We start from the raw sequence: 22,952 nt of genomic DNA on the forward strand, positions 1-22,952 counted from the left end.
TTTTTACATGTTTTTTTTTCTTACAAGCATGCCCTTGAATTATCAAAACTACAAAACATGATGCCTGAATCATCATATTTCAGTCATGACAACTCTCAGGATAGTTTGTAAAACATTTTTTTAATGTAAATAGAATGTACATAGGTTTGGTCTTGGCGGACTAGATCTGCTATGGAGCTATGGTTGCTGCTACTGCTGCAAAGCGACTTTCTTTTGCTAAATGCTCGGAACATAAAATTAAAGTGAACATGCTGCTGCTACTAGAGAGAGGGAGACCCCCGTAGCAGATCTAGGCAGGTGGTGTTGGGGAAGCAGAGGGCTAGAATGATAATTTGCATTGTGTGCAGAGATGTGCGTTCATTTGGATGCCATGTGGATAGGGAAATGGTAATGGATATGTGAAATCGATTGGCTGGGAACATTACATTGAAGGAACCAGTCAGAACGCTAATAGAGTTTCATGGCTGAACTATTCATGTATTATTAAGTATTATTATGAGTCAAATGCATGAGACATTAAGTACTTTTGGGTGTTTCATTTATTGACCATAATACAGAAATAAAGCAGCACTCATCAACAGAACACAACAGGTAATGAGCAGTGTAAATAAATAAATAATGCATGGCATAAAATGGCAACAGAAATAAACACTGTAACACTGTCTATTTTTAATTACTGTAAGGTTTGTTGTGTGCATGCTGTTGATTACATTATCTAAATGGTCTGTTTATAAATATTTTGTACCCTCAGCAGTTTATTAAAGTGCTAAAACTAACAATCTTGCATACAATGGTGTTATACACCGCTGCTTAAATCTTTTTCAAATTTTATATTTTCTATTGAAATATTCAATTTCAAATATAGGCATCTAAGTTTTGTCAGTCATTATAAATGATTAAAATACGAATAACATATTTTATATACATGTTTATATTTTTCACACAGCAATATTTCAATGGATGTTTCAATAGAAACATCATAATATCAGAACTTCACAATACCATGAAAAATGTAAAACAGAATATAATTAATAATCTTTCATGTCAGATGAATAAATTAGCAAGTAATCTTATTTTTATATAATGGAAATGTGAATAACTCAAAGATAAATGTTTTCCTGTCATGTAAAGTTAGAGGTTGTTAACAATTTCAGCTGATTTAACCATGTGAATAGATATAGTACTCCATAAATACAATACAGAAAGCAGTTGCCATGTACAATACAGTAAAATCTTCCAAGCAGTTTATTTGACTGTCTGTAAAAATGTACCTGACATATGTTCTTGTCTGCCATAGTGTAATTTATTTTAAAGAAATTATAAATCATCACAAAATGTAAAGTGAATATGCATTTTCCTTGCCAGCATGCAGTCTCCATGCAAGTGCATTTTTATCCTCTCAAGGGGCGAAAGACAATGATTTTTAGACATTATTGTATTGCAAGAGAAAAAAAGACTTTCTCCAGAGGTTATCCAATGAAATCCTAGTTGTTATATCCTCATTGCAGCAGACTAGCACAAGAAATACAGTCATAAGCAGGCCCACACATAATCCACAGAAAGTTCAACAATTTCCACAGAATTGGAACACCTGTCATTCACAAAGTTCTGCACATCCCCCCACCCCTTGTGTGTTTATTAAATATTTTGGCTAATTTGAGCTTTGCTTATAAGAGTATACAAACTCTTAGCTCTATTTAACAGATTTAAATCCATTCTGCAAAAAGATTTGCCCCAAATGTACGTGCAGAAAATGCAAAATAATAATAATAATAAAAAAAACCCTTCTGATTCTGTTTGGGCCAATGAAATATATAGTAGTTGCTAAAAGGAAACAGATTTTAAGACAAAACATAACCTCATACATCTTCTAATAAATACTGTACATAGCTTTTTATCCCATAAGCAACTCGTATTAATTCTAGTTTTAGTGCCATACAGAAAAACAGCAAATATAGTCTCACTATTAAAATACATATCTAAAAACATTAGTCATTTAAGTCTTATTTTATACAGCAAAAGCTTCATAATACTGGATGCATAGGATTATATAATGTCATCTAGAAGGTGTGGTGCACCAACCCAATCGAGCATCCTTGGTTCAGACGCTGCCATGATCATACACATGAACTGCTTTCCGGTTCTCTTATCAATGGGATAAATTGTGGTGGGGGTGAACCTTTTGTTGCTCTCCACAAACTCACAAAGCTGGTTGTATATTTGTGGGAACTCGTGGCGAAGGAATACACCTCTGGTACGAAGCTCCCTTTGGATGTTAATGAAACAAATCTCTCTTGCTTTCCTGCCCTCTTGGCCATCCTTGTCGATGTCAGATGTCCCAGGAGGAGGGGTGAGAATCAGAGTCTCCATTTCACATTCTTTCTTAAAGATTTTCTTATCTGGGCTTGAGGAGGCTAATGAGACCTTGGCATACTTGCGAACTGTTGGCGTTTGTAATTTGGGTGAAGGGAGTTTAGGCACTAGGTCTCCAACAGCAATGGATACATTCAGGAGGAAACATTCAGTGGGGTCATACTCCTTGCCTGCATTCTGCAACTCTTTGCAGTATTGCCCAAGGTTGTCTTTGAAACTGTCTAACTCTCGAAGGGACAGATATGTTGGAGAGATGGTAAGGCTGTCAAGACCAACTTGAAGAAAGTTATCTGCACACCCGGGGTTTGGAAAACCCAGGAACAGAACTCCTCTCCCGCGGGACAGGTACCCTACCCTAGCAATGCGTGAAAAAGCTTTATGAACGTCAGAGTTCTCTCTACAGTGTTTTAGTATGTGCCTACAAACACTACTAATGCGGCCATAAAGACAGCTCTCTTTATGCGTGTCCCAGTCGTCTCGCCTACAGTTTCTTGAACAGTAGTAGGTATAACAGCTGTGGCAGGACTTGAAGTACAAGCAAGCATTGAATGTTGTGTCTTTGCGTAAGCATTTCCTGTTGGAGCACACCATAGCGTCATCTTCGACTGCAATGTTGTTCAAAGCAATGTCCTCAACACTCCGCTGAAAACCCTCGCAACCACTGTCATGGTCTTTAAATGTGTCTGGGCTGGTCTTTGAAGAGTCTGATTGTGTGTTCAAAAGTCCTGAATCCTCTTGATCTATATCCCTCTTCCCTTCTTTGGTCTCGTCATCTTGAATCAATTGTTTGAGTTGGTCTATCAGATCCTTGCTTGGTCTCCTGCTATTTTGAGGTTTGTAATCAATGACTAGGTCGGCTAGCAGCTCATCAAGCTGTTCGAGGCTTTGCTGCAGGGAGTAATTATTGTTCTTCCTCTCTGTGGATTCTGGTGGGTTTGCTGGTCTCTGTAAATTATGCAAGTTTGCTGTTTGACATCGGCCTGTATTTTGGGTATTCCAGCTGCTAGTTCCCCCATCTCTCTTGTTGCTCTTTGCTGCACGGATGTCATTGTCAGTAATTGTAATCTCTGGGGTTACAAACCATTGCCCCCTTGCACTGTTTTGTCTGTCACCAGCACATTTTTCTAGACAGTTTTCAGAGAGAGATAAGGCAGCGTAACGTCTCGGCGAACTAGAAAGGTTTACAATAACCGGTTGTTGGCTATTATTCGAAGGAACTCCTGGTCTTCCTTGATGGAGAAGGTTCTCGTAACTCCTGCCTCTTGAAACACCATGTTCTCTGTCCATATGAGGGATGAGAATGTTGTCCCAGGATTTTGAGTAGTTTCGGACATCTGCTCCTAAACGACTTGGCTCTGTAAAGTCATTGGGATACCACGGGCTTATCGATGGCACTCGCTGAGGAGTGGCCTGTGAGGATGCGTACTGACTGGAATATGTAGCAATGCTTGACCGGTGCCAGTCATCTGAAAAGACCTGGGACATACGCGGCCGCCGTCGTCCCTCTGTATGATATGCTCTCATAGGAATGTTTAATTCTGCTGGGTAATGGCAAGGCCGTGTATAGAACATCTTTGAGGGGTCAGAGGGAAAAGCATATGCTCTTGGATCCTCCTGAAAGTATGTTTCACTCTGAGGAGTAGATATGAAGTATGGTCCTGGCTCACTCACTGAATATGGTCTACCATAAAATGGATCCAAGGGTTCACGATGGGAATCTGCATAGTACGAACGCACAGGCAAAGTATGAACCCAGCGAGTCCTTGGGTCAAGTACATACTGACTACTGACGGAGGGATTTTGGCTGTTGCTGCTGTTAATACTGTACTGGTCATCCTGATAATATGTCCTACTTGGTGGTTGAACTGGATACCTGCAGGGATCGTCCGTGTAGAAGAACTTGGTTGGGATGTTAGGATTAGACAAGGTCCTGTACTCCCTTGGGTCTCTAGGAGAAGTCCTTCCAAAAGGGATCTCTCCAGATTGAATGTAACTACCGGACAAGCTGTTGGGATATTGATATGCTTGCCTATATTCCATGTTGTAACACTCACTAGGAGTAGGTGTTCTAGAGGTGGAAGTCTGACTTGGAAAAGAGACGTTCCTAATCCCTGATGTTGAGGAAAGCTGCCAGGGAACATTACTTCTGTGAGTAGGCATCTTCCGTGCAGTATGCTGGAGAACTGAGGCATCTGGCTTAATATCAACACGGCACCTTACATGGGGAGTGTTAGATTGTTTCTCCTGTCTGCTCTCCTCGAAGCAATCAGAAACATAGAGGGGTGCGTGGGGTTGTAACTTGATTGGATGAACTTCATTAACTAAAGCCCTGTTTAAATGAGAGGCTTCTCGATTTGGCAGACCATCAGATCTCTTCTGGGGGTCCACTGGAGACCGACGCCTCATGGTTGCAGGTGGAGAGACTGTGATGGGTACAGGCGTCAGGGTGGCTCGAACTCTCGGAGCACTTTTTGAGCGAGGCTTACCATGAACACTAGTCCTTGCTGCCTCATTGTTTTTGTCTATGCTGATTTGTTGATGGGAGAGTCTCGAGTTGAACAGATCTGGTGAGGAAAAACGTAAGTGTCCCTGCTGTCCAATGCCATTCCAGACTGCATCCTTACTTACTGTTTGCTGATCAGATCTGTAAGGATACTCCATGGACAAGGAAAAGTCCTTTGGGTCATCCAGTGACTCAATGAAGTCAAAGCTACGGCAGTGTCTTTTGTTAATAGTTTCGAAGTTTTGATCCAGTGGGCCAACCATTTGGGAATCACATTGCTTAGAGGATCCAGAATACTTTGAGAGCCCAGAGTTAGGGCCAATTTTTATGTCTTGATACAAAGTTGATGTTAATATGTCAGGGGGATCCGTACGTGTCATCTTAAATGGACCCCCGTTATTTCTCCCCTCAGTTGGTGTCTCCTAAAGAGAATCAAAAAGTCTTATTAGATACACATTTTCTTTAATTCAACCATTTAAATATCTGAATAGTATGGATAACGGATCCCATTTGAAGTCAGATCTCTGAAAATGACCCACTTATGCTTAGAAAAGAACATAATACATTAAAAAGAAGATGAAAGAGAGAATTTTATGACTTATCGTTGGATTTGCAAGATACTTCACAAGGCATTCATTTACAAATGATCTTGCTACATTGGACCACTATTATGTACTATTATGTACAAATGCATGCATATTAAGTTATAGGCATCATTCACATATCTGCCAAATTACATGGAAAAAAACATTTTGCTTAATATGATTACTGCAGAAGTTTAGTAAACATTTAAGACTATCCTCTTGTTAAATGCCGTGTCATGCATAAACATCAGTCTGTGCAGAGAAATTGCAGAATGCTAAACAAATAAAACAACACTGAATGTAAAAATTTGAATTCAGAAAGATATTTGGAAGAATATCAGTAACCAAACAGATATCGCCCCCCATTGACTGCCATAGTGTTTATTTTTCCTGCTATGGTAGTAAATGGGGGGTGAGATCTGTTTGGTTACTGACATTCTTCCAAATGTCTTTCTTTGTGTTCAGCAGAACAAAGAAATTCATACAGGTTTGGATCTACTTGAGGGGGAGTAAATGATGACAGAATTTTCATTTTTGGATGAACTATCCCTTTAATTTTCCATCTTTCTCCCTGCTTAAGCTCTGTTAAAATGAAACAATTTCAGATTCACATAACAATTAGTATTTTTATAAATGTTATTAAAGTTCTCAAACACAAACATGATATAATATCATCTTATGTATTCGGAGTCTCTATGTTTTCCACCCAATAATCTATTTTAAAATGTAAATATGAAATGTAATATGAATTAAGGAATAAAAATTATTCAAGAATTTAAAACTATTCAAAATATTTTTTTATTCACATGCCTTTTTTTACAACAACAAAATAACATATACAGTTTTACCGCATCCTACTGCAACGGCCCTACTCCTGCCCATTAATAATAGTGCCACTCTGGTCTTTGGGGAAATAAAAATGAATAGAGTGGAAATAAGGTTAAAAAAGGAGAGCATATAAACTGGTAAATGTCAGATGGTAGTTTTACATAGATGGTAGATATGTTGCACATTGCTCATTTAAAATGCAGAAGATCAGTTCTGATCCCAGAATTCAGTTTCAGCTGCACCTAGAAACACACAAGAACCATGCAAGTGATGCACACATCTGTGCATATGGTCTATATTTATGCTTGCTCTGATTTTCACTGTTCCTCAGTACTTTGCTTTCTTAGGATTATCTTCTTTTGTCCTATTAAATATTTGCATTTCAAAACAAAGGGTCGTTTTGATTGTGCTTGTCTCTACACCCTGCCTCTGTGTGTGTGACAATTATGTTGGTTGTTTTTTCTTTTCTTTTTTTACTGAATGCTGAACTTAAATAAGAATAAGATTTTGTTTATCTACTATAAATGTTATTGTATTTGGTTGCTTATTTATCCTGAGATACAGTAGAATGGCTTTGTGGCATTTACAAAGGATTAGGAGCTAATTTTGAGGTTTTTACAATGTTTGGCTTTTCAGGGATTTTTTAAATGACAGTAGGAGCTACGGAGCCCCACTTACTGGCTACCTCCTTTCAGCCAAGCCTGAAAACCATCTGTTCATCCTGCTGAGAAAGGACCGACGAGCAGTCTAAACACACATACACACACACACACACACCTTCACTCTTTTCACTGGATTCATCTAAAACTACTAGAATTTCAGCTTTTCAACATATTATTACACTGTGAATGTGTTTTTTGCACTAACAATACTAAAACAAATTCTTCAAACATTGCAGGCCATAGTCAAAGCACAGTATCATGAAAATGTTTTTTATTTAATGTCAAATGATCTAGATGGTCTCCAAAAATAAATATCAACATAAACTGACATGAGTATTTTTGTGCATCCTAAGGGATGGACTGACTGACACAGACAGTGTCAGTGGCAACTCCTCATAAAGAAAACCTCAGGTTGACATTATCACTGACATAAAGACTAAACTCCACATGGGCTCAGATCAGATCTGATGCGGTTCTGTGATTGATGCAACTGGGACTGGATAAATTCCACGATTATTGTATTGCATGTCTGCTGGGAACAATTTTCAGGCACAAACAAAAATTGCACTTTAAAGCACACTAAGCACTTCATCTACTTTTAGAAGCATTTGCTCTAGTGTCTCTGCAGCCAGAGGTGAACAGTCTCATGTGGTTGGCCGATAACCCATAACTACTTTGTGTCTAAAAATCTTGAATGCCGTCTGGGTCTCTCCAAATTGTTAAAGAGAGCTGAATCGCACATTTTAAAAGCTATTTATAAAACAGTGTCACTCATGGTAAATGCTTACGAATCAGGTTCCTTTGGGCTGCCATTTTCACTGGTTCTGATTCTAGCTGACTAAGGGTATAAATGTCCTCTTGGTGAGCTAATATCTGCCCACCCTCTCTCATTGCCCATCTCCTTCACTCTTAACACTGTAGGTCACAAAAGGATGGAGAAGTAACATAAAAGCTGAGAAAAGCATGCAAATTAGGTTCACATATCACATAATTAAATAAAATATTACTGTATCACCCCTAGTTGACCCACCTCTGCATACAGTATAAGATTACACTGAATCACTGAGAATAAAAATACATTTTCCTTTGATCAGCTAATGCTTTTTTCCCCATCTAACCAGCATTTAGCAATAATTTAGAAGGACGCAATTATTTAAAAGGTAAGTTCCACAAATAGAAATATAATGAGGACAAAAAAATAGAGCATGACAGAGAGTTTTTGAGGGCACTGTCATTTATCTTTTTTTGGATTAAAACATTAAAAAGCAAAAACATCCATATTGGGCAAAGTAGATGTTAATAATTCCCTTCTTCCTTTATGCAAGGTGGCTGATCAGCAGGCATTTTCACAGCTAGCAGCAGAGCCAGTACTTGTGACTGAGACCTGACTGCCCTCACACAGTAAATCACCACCTGTCTGACACTTCCATCACAATCTGCCAAAACTAGCTTCCTTCCACTTCTTAACCATCATTCATTCTTGAAAACAACCACTACTTTTAGGAAGTACAAAGTATGCATGTACACTTGCAGGAGAAGGCATGTGAATTCACCAGGATTTCTGAATAAACTGGCCATAAAATATGACGATTGACAGCTAAGTCACAAAAGAATCAGATCTGGAGTGAATTGTTCATCATAATGGGTTCACTGAATGAGTCAGTTACAGACATTATGAGTAATGAAAAATTCCTTTAAGCTACAGTCTGACTCCAAGAAACCATGACAGCAGAAAGTGTTAGCAGCAGCAGTTAATCTCACATGATGCCTATCTCCTTAAATACACAACCCATTCCTCAAACAAGCTTGCAGAGTGGGGTTTTTTTTTGGCCGGATATGAGGCAAAGAGGCTATATTTGGACACAATGGATAATGGGAAGATGCATCTGAGTCTCTCAGTGAAAGCAGCCCAGCTGGATGACTCTGTAGAGATTCTGTAGATTTGGAGGTGAAAATTCTTTTCTTTTCCAATAAGAAAGCTCAAAGGATTTTTAGTGGAACTGAAAGTCCAAATGATTATACCTACCACTGAATCACAAATGTCTTAAGTCTCTAGTTTATAAAGTCATGAGAGAAACAAGTGGAAACTTCAGTTTGTTTTCCCAGCTTTCTTTTCAACTGCAAAAATAATGTCTTTATTCAGCACATTTATGTTCCTCTTAAACTGCACATTTTTTTTCCTCTTCAATTGCACAACAAAACTAGATCACTGCCATTACAATCAAAGCTGCATTGCATTTTTGCCACTAGCCAATTCAGTAGTTTACGAGAAGAAATTATAGATAAAACATAAAAAAGGCAATATTAAAGCGATAGTTCACCCAAAAATGAAAATTGTGTCATAATTTACTCAGATCCTGCCCCCCATTGACTACCACAGTATTTTTTCCCCCAACTATGGTAGAGATCTGCTTGGTTACAATCATTCTTCCAAATATCTTCCTTTGTGTACAGCAGAACAAAGAAAAGTATACAGGTTTGGAACAACTTGAGGGTGAGCAAATTATGACACAGTTTTCATTTTTGGGTGAACTATCCCTTTAAGATTTTTTTAATATTTTAATATAATGATGCGTACCACCTGCGCACTCCACCATTTAATATCCACTGTTCTAGGCCATAAGAGACAGTTTTACTTTGTTCATGTACTAATTGATTTAGACAATAACACTCTCTGGAAACACATTGCTAACAATTACACTTATTACACTAACTTAAGTTAAATCAATAAGAACAACAGCACAATCCAATCAGCCCTTGAGGGGGTGATTGTCCTTAACATTTCATTATTAAAGCACTCATGCATGTCTGTTGTCAGCAATTATACTGTCTCAAACTTAATGGAAAAACATATTTTTAATTCTAGTCTCTAGTTTGGATATTTGGATTGCATAAAAGTGGTCCAAGTGGTACAATAATATTGTACTTTTCATCTTTTTTCCAAGCAATTGCATGTATTCAGAACAACAGGTGCAACATACCCTATTACGACTGCTGCATTGCACAAACTGTCTTTTTAATGGTTGCAGTGTTTTGGTCTGTTAAAATAAATATAGATGAGCAAAAACAAGATAAGCATTTCTCTCTCTCTCTCGCTCCCTCTTTCTAACGCTTTCTTCGATTCCAAGCACAGTGTAATTTTAATAGTAATGTCTTGTATTGTTGATTATCTATTGAAACATCTGTGCGCGTGCTCATGGTAGTAAAAGGCATTAGTTAAAGTGTCATTTCTTTTATGTTTTACCTTTGTAATCACACTTCTGCCTTAACAAGTTCATTTAAAACGGTATTAAAGCACAAAAAATCCATATGACCTTTCAATTAATATAATATGATAAAAATGGTATGTTGCTTAATAATTATAACATTAGAAAAAGTTTTAAATTAAATATAACATTTGAAACCTCAGGAATTGTCAACTTCCCAAAAGTATTTATGTCAAATGTCCTACTGTTAAATGTATGTCACATTTATCCATACATAAGTACTAAACTTACTCCTCCTTAAACCAAGCACATACTGTCCCACATGCTCTGTCGCCTGGATACCTAGCAAAACCACAAAGTCCACTATGCACAATCTACTGACTTGCAACGCAACCTGATTTACAAGGTCGCCATAAAGCGTAGCGTGTATCAACATCCTCCCTCCTCAATCTTTGATAAGGATAGTTGATGAATCTGACGAAGCTGATTAACATGTCGTGGTTTTAAGGTCCTGCGAAAGTGCAGTGCGAAAATGAAACCTTTGCCCATCGCACCAAAATGTAACACAAAAGCACACTTTGTTCTCATTTATTGCTGCGGCACGAGCCCCGCACTATCGAGCATCTCTCGTAAAATGACCTAATGTCTTTCGGCGCAAAACACATCAGTGATACGCAAAACCACTGCAACCTTATCGGTCTTACTAAGATAATTCATGAAGTCATAAGTTTTGTTTTTCCACTGAATTTCTAGCTTTTAGTAGTGTGCGCATTTATCTTACCGTCTTCATCCATAGTTAAGCTCCTGAAGGTGCAGATAATCTGTGGATTTATGTATCAGTCACTGATCATTTAGAGATTATGTAGTCTCCATATCATATTAGATGCTGTAGGGTGGGCTGCATCAAACTCCTTAAGTATTGTTGTTCGCCCACGGGTCTCGGGGGCGTACTGAGACAAGACGAGGGGGTGTGACCGCATCCCTCATGCGTTGCGTTTCTTGTGTGAGATGCGCAGCAACTGCGCATGCGTGCGACGTTGGACGCGCGCTTGAACCCTGCCTGCGCGCGTGCGTGTGTGTGTGTGATGCACACGAATCTCATGCTGGATAGACATATGCGATGGCACAGCTTTGAGACATGATTTTAATTTTGAAGGTGTCATATCTTGCTGATAGGCTCCAGTAATTATCCATTTCAAGAACAAAGAACAAACATGATTTTTAATAATCTATCTATCTATCTATCTATCTATCTATCTATCTATCTATCTATCTATCTATCTATCTATCTATCTATCTATCTATCTATCCATCCATCCATTCATTCATTCTCCCCAGGTTAAGCATTAGTGCAAGATGTGCAAATAATAATAATAATAATAATAATAATACATATAAATAAAGTTTAATAGAATGTTTGTTAGTTTAGAAAAAAACGAGTAGACCTATTTTTGGGGGAAAAAAAGTTGTGGCAAGGTTCCAAGGTCATATATATATATATATATATATATTTTTTTTTTTTTTTTTTTTTTTTTTTTTTTTACTCAGTCAAATGTGTTATACTGTTTAATATATATTTATTTTGAAAAACATATATTTAATGGTATAATATATTGGTTTATATATTGGTCAGATCAGTGGTGTGTTTTGAAATGCTATTGATATGAAATTCATGTTTAATAAGAATTTGTGATATGTACTAATAATGCTTTTATGGATGAAAACTGAACTGAAAATTTTAACATTGAAATCTGCATTTTTTTTTTTTTTAAATGAACCATCCAAAAATAATGATTTTATTGGGCAACCTAACCTCAGCATTTCCTTCTAATAATAGAACATTATTCAATTAGTTGAAAACAGAAGTGCACAATAGCACAAAGTACAGCTTAAGTGAGACATGCATGAGACATTGATTTCCGCATTAGTGTGATCAGCGGCTGATTTTGTGGGCTATTTAATCAAACATGACAAAAAAGTGTCTGTACCGTATAGCACACTGAATACAGACACCAGCTTATAGAATCATGAGTAAAATGCACATGTATTTGCAGTTCGAGCCATGGGAGCAACCCATACAAGACCAGGCTTGTTGGTAAAATGAATAGCATTATTGTATCTGTAAATCCAGCTGCTTGTTTCCCTCTGAGTAAAACTTTTATTGCTTTATATCTTGCTTTTGTGCATCCTACAACTTTAAAGTGACTGGCAGACTTGTAATTTGGTGAACTATCCTACTGGAGCAATTGCATTCATTCTTAATGCATTGAAAAAGATCAACAATGTTTTTGATAAGCACTATTTGTCTGTCATAGCCATTACATTGCAAAATGCTGGCAGCTGACATTTGATTGTTTTGTTTCTTATTATCTGTTTTCTTCCTGCTCTCTATAGGGCTTGTGTGCTGAGGTGTGACTCAGCTTCTATTCTGTCTCAAGGCAGCTTTCTTCTTCTTTGTTTTTGTCATACTAAAAGACAGCTCTGGTTATTTTAAAGGGTTAGTTCACCCAAAAATGAAATTTCTGTCATTAAATACTCACCCTCATGTCGTTCCACACCTGTAAGACCGTTGTTCATCTTCGGAGCACAAATTATAAATCTGAGAGGTATGTGACTCCTCCATAGACAGCAATATAATCACCACTTTCAAGGTCCAGAAAGATGCTAAAGACATTGTTACGTTGACGTGACTGCAGTCGACGTGACTGCAGTGGTTCAACCTTAATTTTATGAAGCAACAAGAATACTTTTTGTGCGCAAAAACAAAACAAAAAATAACGACTTTATTCAACAATCTCTTCTTCTCCCTGTCATTATCCTTATGCAGTTGACACAGTATAAGCACAGTGAAGGCTTCCGTGTTTACGTCCAAATGCCGTCTCAGTATTGGCCAAAGCTGCACACATGAGCAGCACGACACATGCGTGTGATGTTGACGCAGGAACCGGCCAATAATGAGTCGGCGTTGTGACATAGAACCCGGAAGGGCTGGACGTAAACAGAGTAAGAGAATGACACAGAAGAGAAGATATTGTTGAATAAATTTGTTATTTTTGTTTTGCTTTTGTGCACAAAAAGTATTCTAGTCACTTCATAAAATTAAGTTTGAACCACTGCAGTCACGTTGACTTTGTCGACTGCGTCAACAACGTCTTTAGTACCTTTCTGGACCTTGAAAGTGGTGATTATATTGCTCTATGTCTATATACCTCTCGGATTTCATCAAAAATATCTTAATTTGTGTTCCGAAGATGAACGAAGGTCTTACGGGTGTGGAACGACATGAGGGTGAATAATTAATGACAAAATTTTAATTTTTGAGGGAACTAACCCTTTAATCTATCTTCTAATCTATCTAAAAAACTATTCAAGATAATGCATAACTGTACAATATTGTAGAACATGTTTTTCAGAAGTAAAAATGGTAAATTATTTTGATGGAATTTTTTTTTTCAAGGTAATATATTTAATTCTATTTTTTATAAGTAAGAATTGCCTTATAATTTATAAAGAAAGGGCATTTCCAAAATTCCCTGTGTAAACCTTCTCTTTTGTTTAGATTTTATTTTAGAAATATTTTTTTATCTTTTATCTTAACTTTTTTGTTAAGTTTTAGAACTTTTTTGTTGAGATTTATGTTATGTTAATAAGTTAGTGTTAATATGCATGTGTCATGTGTGTTTCTGATACTGTTTTGTGTTTGTGTGTGGTCAGAATGGCACATCGCAGATTGGCTTGTATCTTGCCACATTGCAATTCAGACTTCTGCAAAGAGGGATAGTGCAATATAAACTATATTTTGCAAACTGTAAATGTCGACACAACAACAGGGAATAAGAGCACACAGGTCCTGCTTATCAGTCCTGCCAGGAAACAAAGCCATGTTAACAAGGTACCAGGTAGATACAATAAGCTAATCACTGAATTTTTCAGGATTTGCAAGATTAATGGCATCAAATCTTTGAAAGAGTTTTGTTGAGGCACTTAGATAGATTTTGCACAGATATGACCTACTGTAAAATCACAATGTCTGTGTCCTGCAGCTTATAGAAAAGCTCGTCCTTGTGTTTTTCAATTTTGCTTGTTCATATCTTCTCCAGTCTGCAGGGTCATAACTGAGTGAGATATATAACTCATAATATCGCTGCTTCAGTCATCTGAATGATAACACTCTTAGCTGATGACCCCTCAGCCGTTCTGAGAATAATCAAGGCCATAACTACACATGATCCCCCCTCTCTCTCTCTGCGTTATCTCTCTGTCTGGCCTGAATTTACGGTTCTGCCCTGCTGACAGCAAACTCATTACAGTGTCACTAGTAAGATCACATGGCAGTGTCTGTGGTAAAGGTGTCTTTAGAGAATCACAGGGGAAATGAATTAGCAGAGACAAGACTGCTGAGCTAAGGGCTGCCATGTTCATCATATCTTATAGCCTGAAAGATAGTCGAAAAGGGCACAGAGGATATAATGGCTTTTAGTAGTCCGAAGGTGACTATGACAAGTTTATCAGGATATAGTCAATTTAAGCAATAAGCCTGTGTTTTACAGGCTTATAGGTAAGTGGTGTTCTTAAGCACAATGCAAGCAAAATCCAGAGACCACAGTGTTACCAGCTTAGTTCAAATTGTTTACTGTGCACATACTATTGAACAACTGTCTATTTTTATTTAGAGTTAAAATCCCCAAAGATGATAACATAGATTAAGCGCTGATATATAGTTCTATAGAAGATTAATAGGTGAATTCCTGCTGAAGAACTACACTACCCATAATTCTGCATTAGAAGTCGTCATTTCTATGCAAAAGAAAAAGAGATGGAACAACGAACTTCCATAAATCCCCACGTTTGATGTACCTGAATGAACTTCCTCAAACTAGTTATATATTTGTTTACAATAGTTAGTCCTGATCCTCGATTTTGATTGGTCGAGTGGTTGACCATGGACAAGGAGTTTTTTATCACTCCTTGTCCATGTTTGAGCATTCTTGTGTTGAGAATTTGGCGACGATGGCATAATCTTTGTATGTAACATTGTTATGCCAGTAGGTGGTGGAAAGTCACAGTTTTTTTTTTTTTTGAGTGAGCTATAGAGTGATTCACCTAATTCATTTCTTCAAACACATTGATTCATTCAGGAACGAAACAAGTGACCATTAGTGAATTCAGAACCGCATACTAGTATACAACTCTTACTACTTTTACCACATTTTCTATGGCAGAAATAGTAAGAGCAGTATGCTAGTATGTGGTTCAGAATTCAGCACATCTTTATGAGTGAACCATTGAATCATTCACATGGATTCATCAACCGATTCAAAAGCACTCACTGATACATTCACATTCGTACTCGCATAAAATCATATTCACTGACACATTCAGGAACGAAATACGTTGATGAATATTTTACAATAAACTGAACTGAACTGGTTTTATGCTTATAATAAATTATTATAGACCTATTTCAGTAGTTTTATATTGTGCTATTATTTGAATTAGGCTAATTAATTTATGGCGTATTTCATTGTACTTTTTTTGCCTCAAATGAAAGTTTGTAATATTGTGTTCATCTTGGAGTTGGCTGATTTGGTTTAAGGCTTAGAGCTCTTACTGAATATTTTTAAAAACCCCTATGGAGAAGGAAAATGAAGGAAAAATATTTACTGAAGCAAAGCCGCTGAGTAAGTGGGCGGTGGCAGTTGCACTCTTAACACAAATTCTTCACATTTTACATGCAGTAATAAAATACAATGTTCATACTGTAGGCTACTGTGCCTCTGTCCTTCTCTGTTAGTGAGAACTCATCGCTGTTATTGGCATGGCAACCCAGCTTCCCGTTGGTTTAGCCTGCCCACCATCTGTCTGCTCCCATATGGGTTTGAAATGATGCAGCATGACATGAGCCATTCCCACAATGCAAAGGTGTGAGGACCCAGGGCCCTGCCACAGAGCCATGAAGAGAAGCTCAGCTACAGGCTTTGATCTTTTAGGCATGAATGATGCAACTCCTTCCAAGGAGCATGCAGGCATTAGAGGCCGTCCATCAGCTGCATGCTAGCAGGTGTCTCAGCTGCTCCAGAGACTCTTAGGAGGAAGAGGAAGATCAATGTCCTGGCTGCAAATCCTGCTCTTGTTGATGAGAGGCCTGCACTACAGAGGATCAATCAGGTTTACACCATTAGAGTGTTCAAAACAAAGTCTACGGCTGTTTGAACAGCTCCTAACTGACTGACGCATAATATGTGTTATCATGATATCTTATGGTAGCATGATTCATTCAAACACGGCAAATGAGGCATACCAATTTGGTAGCTGGTCCGTTTATTTTAATCAAAAATATATTAAAAATGTAATGATTTTAACACACCTCTTCTATGATTAACCTATTTAAAATTGGATTGATAATTTATTCATGCACATCATTATTTGTTGGAAATTTCATGTCCTCTTGTAACCTTTAATCAAAATAACTTCCCTCTCGCAGCGACATCTCTTCTCTGATGACATATTTACTGGTGCAAGGGCGGGACAACCTGTCACTCACAGCAATAGCAAAACACCACCATCCAATCAATTCCCAATGGACAAAATCAAGTCCCGTCCTACATTTTTTTTTTTCTTGTTTGTGACTCGGACATGTCACAAAGAAAAGACTTTCGCAACTTCTGTTTCATGCCAACTTCAAAGTACAAAAAGATAATTTTGATTTTATTAACTGATGATAAAGATACACTAAATGTGGACACTCTTACATCTCATTGAAACTGATAAATGGGTTATTTGATAACTATACTATTTTATAGCCTACCGATAAGTATGTATGCAAGTTAAGTAGTGTTCAGTCATATTTAATCCCACGTTTAAGCAACTTTAACATGATTTAATAACAAAGGATCCACGTTCCATACACAGTAATTTAATAATCAGTCTGCCATTCCATCCTTCTGACAAGAACAATAATTACTGCCATTTACTCTTTTCATAAGCAGTCACTTAATCACCTTACAGCTGTACAAGCAAATTCACAACTAGAAAGATCCAGATGATCTGGAATTATAATGCACTGCTAGTGAAAACAGCCAGTGATGCCTTGAGGGGGTTTGGCATATATTGATTTTTCATCCTCCTCATGCTGAGTCATGTTGTTCAAGCTTGTTGATCTGTTCATCTGATTATGAAGTACGCTTAAACCAGATTCCCACCTGTTGAGGTCACTAACCTTTCTCGGTAACACTTTAGAATGGTCCACCCTTAATAAGTAACTATGCAGGAGGAAGTAATGCAGGACAAAATAACACTTCAGCTACTAATAACTAATAGGCTATCCACCTTATTCCTACGCCCCATGACGCTTTGTGCGAATTATGGGTGTAACTTCTGTTAAGCTGTAAACAGTCAGTGAAAGGCTTGCTCTATGAACGCAATAATACGTTTTTTTTTTTAACTGGGTACAATGAGATAACATTATTCTACTCACCCTTCAACCAACGAACATTAAAAGGACATTTAAAAGTGTAAAAGCATCAACAAGGTACTTTCAACAGACCATGAAAAAGCGTGATTCTTTCCACAGCAATAACGGACGGGTAAAATAACTATAATGATATACAGGTGCTGGTCATATAATTAGAATATCATCAAAAAGTTGATTTATTTCACTAATTCCATTCAAAAAGTGAAACTTGTATATTATATTCATTTATTACACACAGACTGATATATTTCAAATGTTTATTTCTTTTAATTTTGATGATTATAACTGACAACTAAGGAAAATCCCAAATTCAGTATCTCAGAAAATTAGAATATTGTGAAAAGGTTCAATATCGAAGACACCTGGTGCCACACTCTAATCAGCTAGTTAACTCAAAACACCTGCAAAGGCCTTTAAATGGTCTCTCAGTCTAATTCTGTAGGCTACACAATCATGGGGAAGACTGCTGACTTGACAGTTGTCCAAAAGACGACCATTGACACCTTGCACAAGGAGGGCAAGACACAAAAGGTCATTGCAAAAGAGGCTGGCTGTCCACAGAGCTCTGTGTCCAAGCACATTAATAGAGAGGCGAAGGGAAGGAAAAGATGTGGTAGAAAAAAGTGTACAAGCAATAGGGATAACCGCACCCTGGAGAGGATTGTGAAACAAAACCCATTCAAAAATGTGGGAGAGATTCACAAAGAGTGGACTGCAGCTGGAGTCAGTGCTTCAAGAGCCACTACGCACAGACGTACGCAAGACATGGGTTTCAGCTGTCGCATTCCTTGTGTCAAGCCACTCTTGAACAACAGACAGTGTCTTGCCTGGCCTAAAGACAAAAAGGTCTGGGCTGCTGCTGAGTGGTCCAAAGTTATGCTCTCTGATGAAAGTAAATTTTGCATTTCCTTTGGAAATCAGGGTCCCGGAGTCTGGAGGAAGAGAGGAGAGGCACACAATCCACGTTGCTTGAGGTCCAGTGTAAAGTTTCCACAGTCAGTGATGGTTTGGGGTGCCATGTCATCTGCTGGTGTTGGTCCACTGTGTTTTCTGAGGTCCAAGGTCAACGCAGCCGTATACCAGGAAGTTTTAGAGCACTTCATGCTTCCTGCTGCTGACCAACTTTATGGAGATGCAGATTTCATTTTCCAACAGGACTTGGCACCTGCACACGGTGCCAAAGCTACCAGTACCTGGTTTAAGGACCATGGTATCCCTGTTCTTAATTGGCCAGCAAACTCGCCTGACCTTAACCCCATAGAAAATCTATGGGGTATTGTGAAGAGAAAGATGCGATATGCCAGACCCAACAATGCAGAAGAGCTGAAGGCCACTATCAGAGCAACCTGGGCTCTTATAACACCTGAGCAGTGCCACAGACTAATCGACTCCATGCCACGCCGCATTGCTGCAGTAATTTAGGCAAAAGGAGCCCCAACTAAGTATTGAGTGCTGTACATGCTCATACTTTTCATGTTCAAACTTTTCAGTTGGCCAAGATTTCTAAAAATCCTTTCTTTGTATTGGTCTTAAGTAATATTCAAATTTTCTGAGATACTGAATTTGGGATTTTCCTTAGTTGTCAGTTATAATCATCAAAATTAAAAGAAATAAACATTTGAAATATATCAGTCTGTGTGTAATGAATGAATATAATATACAAGTTTCACTTTTTGAATGGAATTAGTGAAATAAATCAACTTTTTGATGATATTCTAATTATATGACCAGCACCTGTATATCTGTATTATAATATGCGTTGCCTTAATAAAAAATGTTCATGAACTTCAGCATTGCGTGATACTATTTCAAAGTGATTTCCATCATTTTTGCAGATAATAGGCTAAATTGTATTTACCTGTGAAAACAAACCTGGAAAGAGACGTGAGGCTTTGAGGAGAAAAACGAGAGATTCTTCGTGCATTCCAGTGAATTATTAATGGGATATATCGTAAATTATATCGGGAGAACAGACCGCAAATGTGCAGTATATGTTGTCCTTTTTCATACTATTACTGCAAAGGGACAAAAGAAAATAATCACGAGGAAGCAGCGACTGAAAAGAGCTCTTGCCATAGATATTCTTGTTATGTTACGTTAAAATACCAAGCGTTACGTTATTCTCATGATGTCTGAAAATAAAACATGAAAGAAAAATTGACAGCTCATTCAGTCAAACTGGTGGATAAGCTTTATTTGTAGAGCAACCTTATGATTTGAAACGATTCGTTTCAGTCTTTTTAAATGTGAGTTCCCCAAACCGGAAGTGCAACTCATAATTCGAAACGCAGTAGGCTAGTCAGGAATAAGGTGGGTAGGAACAAGCTTAACTAATCAGTAAATAATATCGAATTTAGGACTAAGATACTTCCTTATTAATCAATAATTACTTAATGAGATTGGCATCAATAAGAATTAATAGATAACTATGACAAATTATAAAGAATTACTAATCACAACATTAATGTGTCTGAGAAATTTTCACTTCCAAAGGATGAGGCTGTGAAGAATCATTGGTTAAAGATGGGACAGTACCCACTTTATTTGGATCAACTTGCACCTCAGAATCACAACCTGTTATTATGATTAATTATTGAAAACCGAGTGTTCAAAATACATAGTTTTGTGTTCTAGCTATATTGTGTATGTCTCCGGCTAATCGGCTAACTCACGTTATTACTGTCTTACTGAAATACTTCTGCTAATCTACTGTGGCCCACTATTACCTAAAATTGTCCATTAATGCAGATTGCCTGTCATTCTTACTACTTTGAGTAATGATAAAGGATGGAGCGAGATTTGTTTTACAAATTTTATTGTTACATCAGTCATTCACGTTAGTGCTCGGCTAATGTATGCACTGTAATTGGTACTGTTAATTATACAGTTCCCACATGTGCACCCCAATAAATTAAAAATACACGGATCAGTTTGTTGATGGACATATACTTGTTAATGCTGATGTAAAGGTATTACAGTTGCAACATTTCATATTGTATGTCAAACTGAGTAGCGTATCATCACTGAGAAACAGTCGTCATTGCGATGAAGGTTCGGGTTGAATAAGTAATTCTTCCAAAATGTCATCATCGGACTCGCGCTCAGATTGATATGGTAAAATTGATGCCATCGTTACTGTCATCGTTAGCTTTAGGAAGCCTCTGGAACTGAATCAGTTATGGTAATGGGTGTTTGTTTTCAAATTTCGCTGTAAGCGGTAGACCAATCACAACAGACTGGGCCGTCTGGCCAATCAGAGCAGAGCAGGCTCTCCGAAAGGAGGGATTTAGAGAGACTGATTCATCCGACGAGTCGTTAGAGAATCAGTGAAAAATGTGGTGATGTGCAATGTATATTATGAGAAAATTAAAGTGTTTTTTGACCTTTACTGCATGTAAACCTGTTGTAGGAGACCTCCTAAACAGAAATAGGAAACTTTCAAATAGCATAATAGGGGCACTTTAAGAGGAGCTCTTGCTTGGTGCAGACATCACAAGGGCATTTGCTAATGACTACCTTGTGTAAAAGCACGGTGCATGAAGGTAGTAAAAAAAGACTAGAGCTGACAAGTTTCCACTTTTTTTATCTGATGGTTTTCTGCACGACATCTTATATGAGATTATATTATACACCAATATAATGTTATAAAACTGTGCATAATAACCTAATTGACTATTCGTGCTGAATGAGAACAGCATGCTGTATATACATGTTTTATTTAAATTTGATACTTTTTTCCATCCACAGCTGCAACACCATTACGGAAGAGAAGGAACAGGGAAAGTGCATTAGAGTGGGATAACAAAAAGCAGAATGTGTTTGAGTAAAGGTTAGGTACTGCGCTAAAATGAAGGGACCCACTGGGGATGCAGCATTTCATTTGCATATACTGTATTTTTCACTCTTCTGGGCAACCTTTGCACAGCAAGTTACATATAATTTAAAAAAATCAAAGCATGTTCTTCACTGTTTGAACACAAAGAAGAATATATTCGTTGAGTTTACCAAATGAACACAAAGATGATATGTATTTAATTATTCCTTTTTACACCAATATATCAGTATACATAATAATAAAAAAGCAATATTTAGTGATTTTTTTATTAAAACATTTGAATACATTAAAAATATTGTTCTGTGTCATTAAGTGGTAATTTTGAATCAGTTCATTGCAATGGACAGTCTAACATTGAAGCTCTTTTTTTATTTTTATTTTTGTTGTTGTCAGGAAATTTAGTTAATCAGAGAGCCTTTGCTAAAAGCATAAAGACTTACTGAAGCCTCAAACTTAGAATATGCAGCAGTAATGAAAGCAACCTCTGTCCATGGTGATGCATGGTGATGTCTGGTGAAATATCTTGCCAGAATGACTTGGCACATGGACAGAGGGCGGGATTGTGTTTCCTATTCCTTCATCCTTTTACCCAAATGTCAGTGATGGTGAGAGTCCTTCCCTTGGTCATGTGTTTTTGGCATTTTGCTCTTACTAGAGTCAGAAATGAAGGGAACGCTAAAATTCAAATAAGCTTTTCCTCAACCATGTCTAAATGGTCTTTAAGTGTAAAGAACATTCAAATTAATGTGTGAAATCCAGACAAAGCACAATCGAACAGAAATCTCCTACCTTTTGATGAAAAATGGCCATAGTATCCATGGTTACCTTGACTACGCAAAAGCCAAAAATTGCAATGTAGATAGTGTTTTTTCCAAGGCTGAGAAATGGCATGCTGAGGGCAGCTCTCCATGGAGACCGAGTAAACTGACGTTATGGACTTAAGATGAATGGAAGGTGGTGATAGCTTGACAGTACAGAGAGTTCTGTGTTCATTTAAATCCATGGAAATGCTGTCAGACCCCTCTGCCTGTCAGAGAGAGAAGAATCTCCATCTATCTCCTCCACTCACACTCTCACCCACACTTTACATCATGGAGGGCAAAATGAGGCTAGCTGGCACTAACTGGATTTATGAACCTAAGTAATGATACTGAAAGTAATAGAGAATTGCAAAAATCACTGTGAACCCCTGCATTGTAAACCACCCACCGCACCTGTAATGTGGGTGGTAAGGCAGACTAATAAGAAATCCAGGAGAGATGGATCTAAATGCAGGTTTATGTTAATAATATAAATGAAGATAACAATCAAGGAACACAAGGAAACATGGAAGGACAACATCCGACAATGAACATAGGAAACCGTAACTATAGTGGTTGTGTAGTGGTTGTTACAATATTTTCATTTTTGGGTGAACTAACCCTTTAATACTGAATATTAATACTAATGTCTGAAAGGGATAGTTCACCCAAAAATGAAAATTCCAT

The 22,952-nt window shown here is 37.5% G+C and overlaps 1 protein-coding gene across 2 annotated transcripts; it reads right to left on the minus strand.

Moving 5' to 3' along the window:
• Positions 1-521: 521 nt before the first annotated feature.
• unm_hu7912 (un-named hu7912) lies at positions 522-22,513 on the minus strand. Of its 2 annotated transcripts, none has more exons than XM_051903949.1 (2): positions 22,255-22,513; positions 522-5,298 (listed from the first exon to the last, which is right to left on the minus strand). In XM_051903949.1, the coding sequence occupies exons 1-2, from the start codon at positions 22,354-22,356 to the stop codon at positions 2,047-2,049; spliced, it is 3,354 nt and encodes a 1,117-aa protein (XP_051759909.1). In that variant the 5' UTR covers positions 22,357-22,513; the 3' UTR covers positions 522-2,046. The 2 variants fall into 2 exon arrangements, with proteins under 2 accessions (XP_051759909.1, XP_051759910.1); XM_051903950.1 differs by lacking the exon at positions 22,255-22,513 and adding an exon at positions 10,938-11,146.
• Positions 22,514-22,952: the final 439 nt, after the last annotated feature.

The sequence above is a fragment of the Ctenopharyngodon idella genome, chromosome 8 (assembly GCF_019924925.1).
Source record: "Ctenopharyngodon idella isolate HZGC_01 chromosome 8, HZGC01, whole genome shotgun sequence".
In the NCBI taxonomy this organism is placed as follows: Eukaryota; Metazoa; Chordata; class Actinopteri; order Cypriniformes; family Xenocyprididae; genus Ctenopharyngodon; species Ctenopharyngodon idella.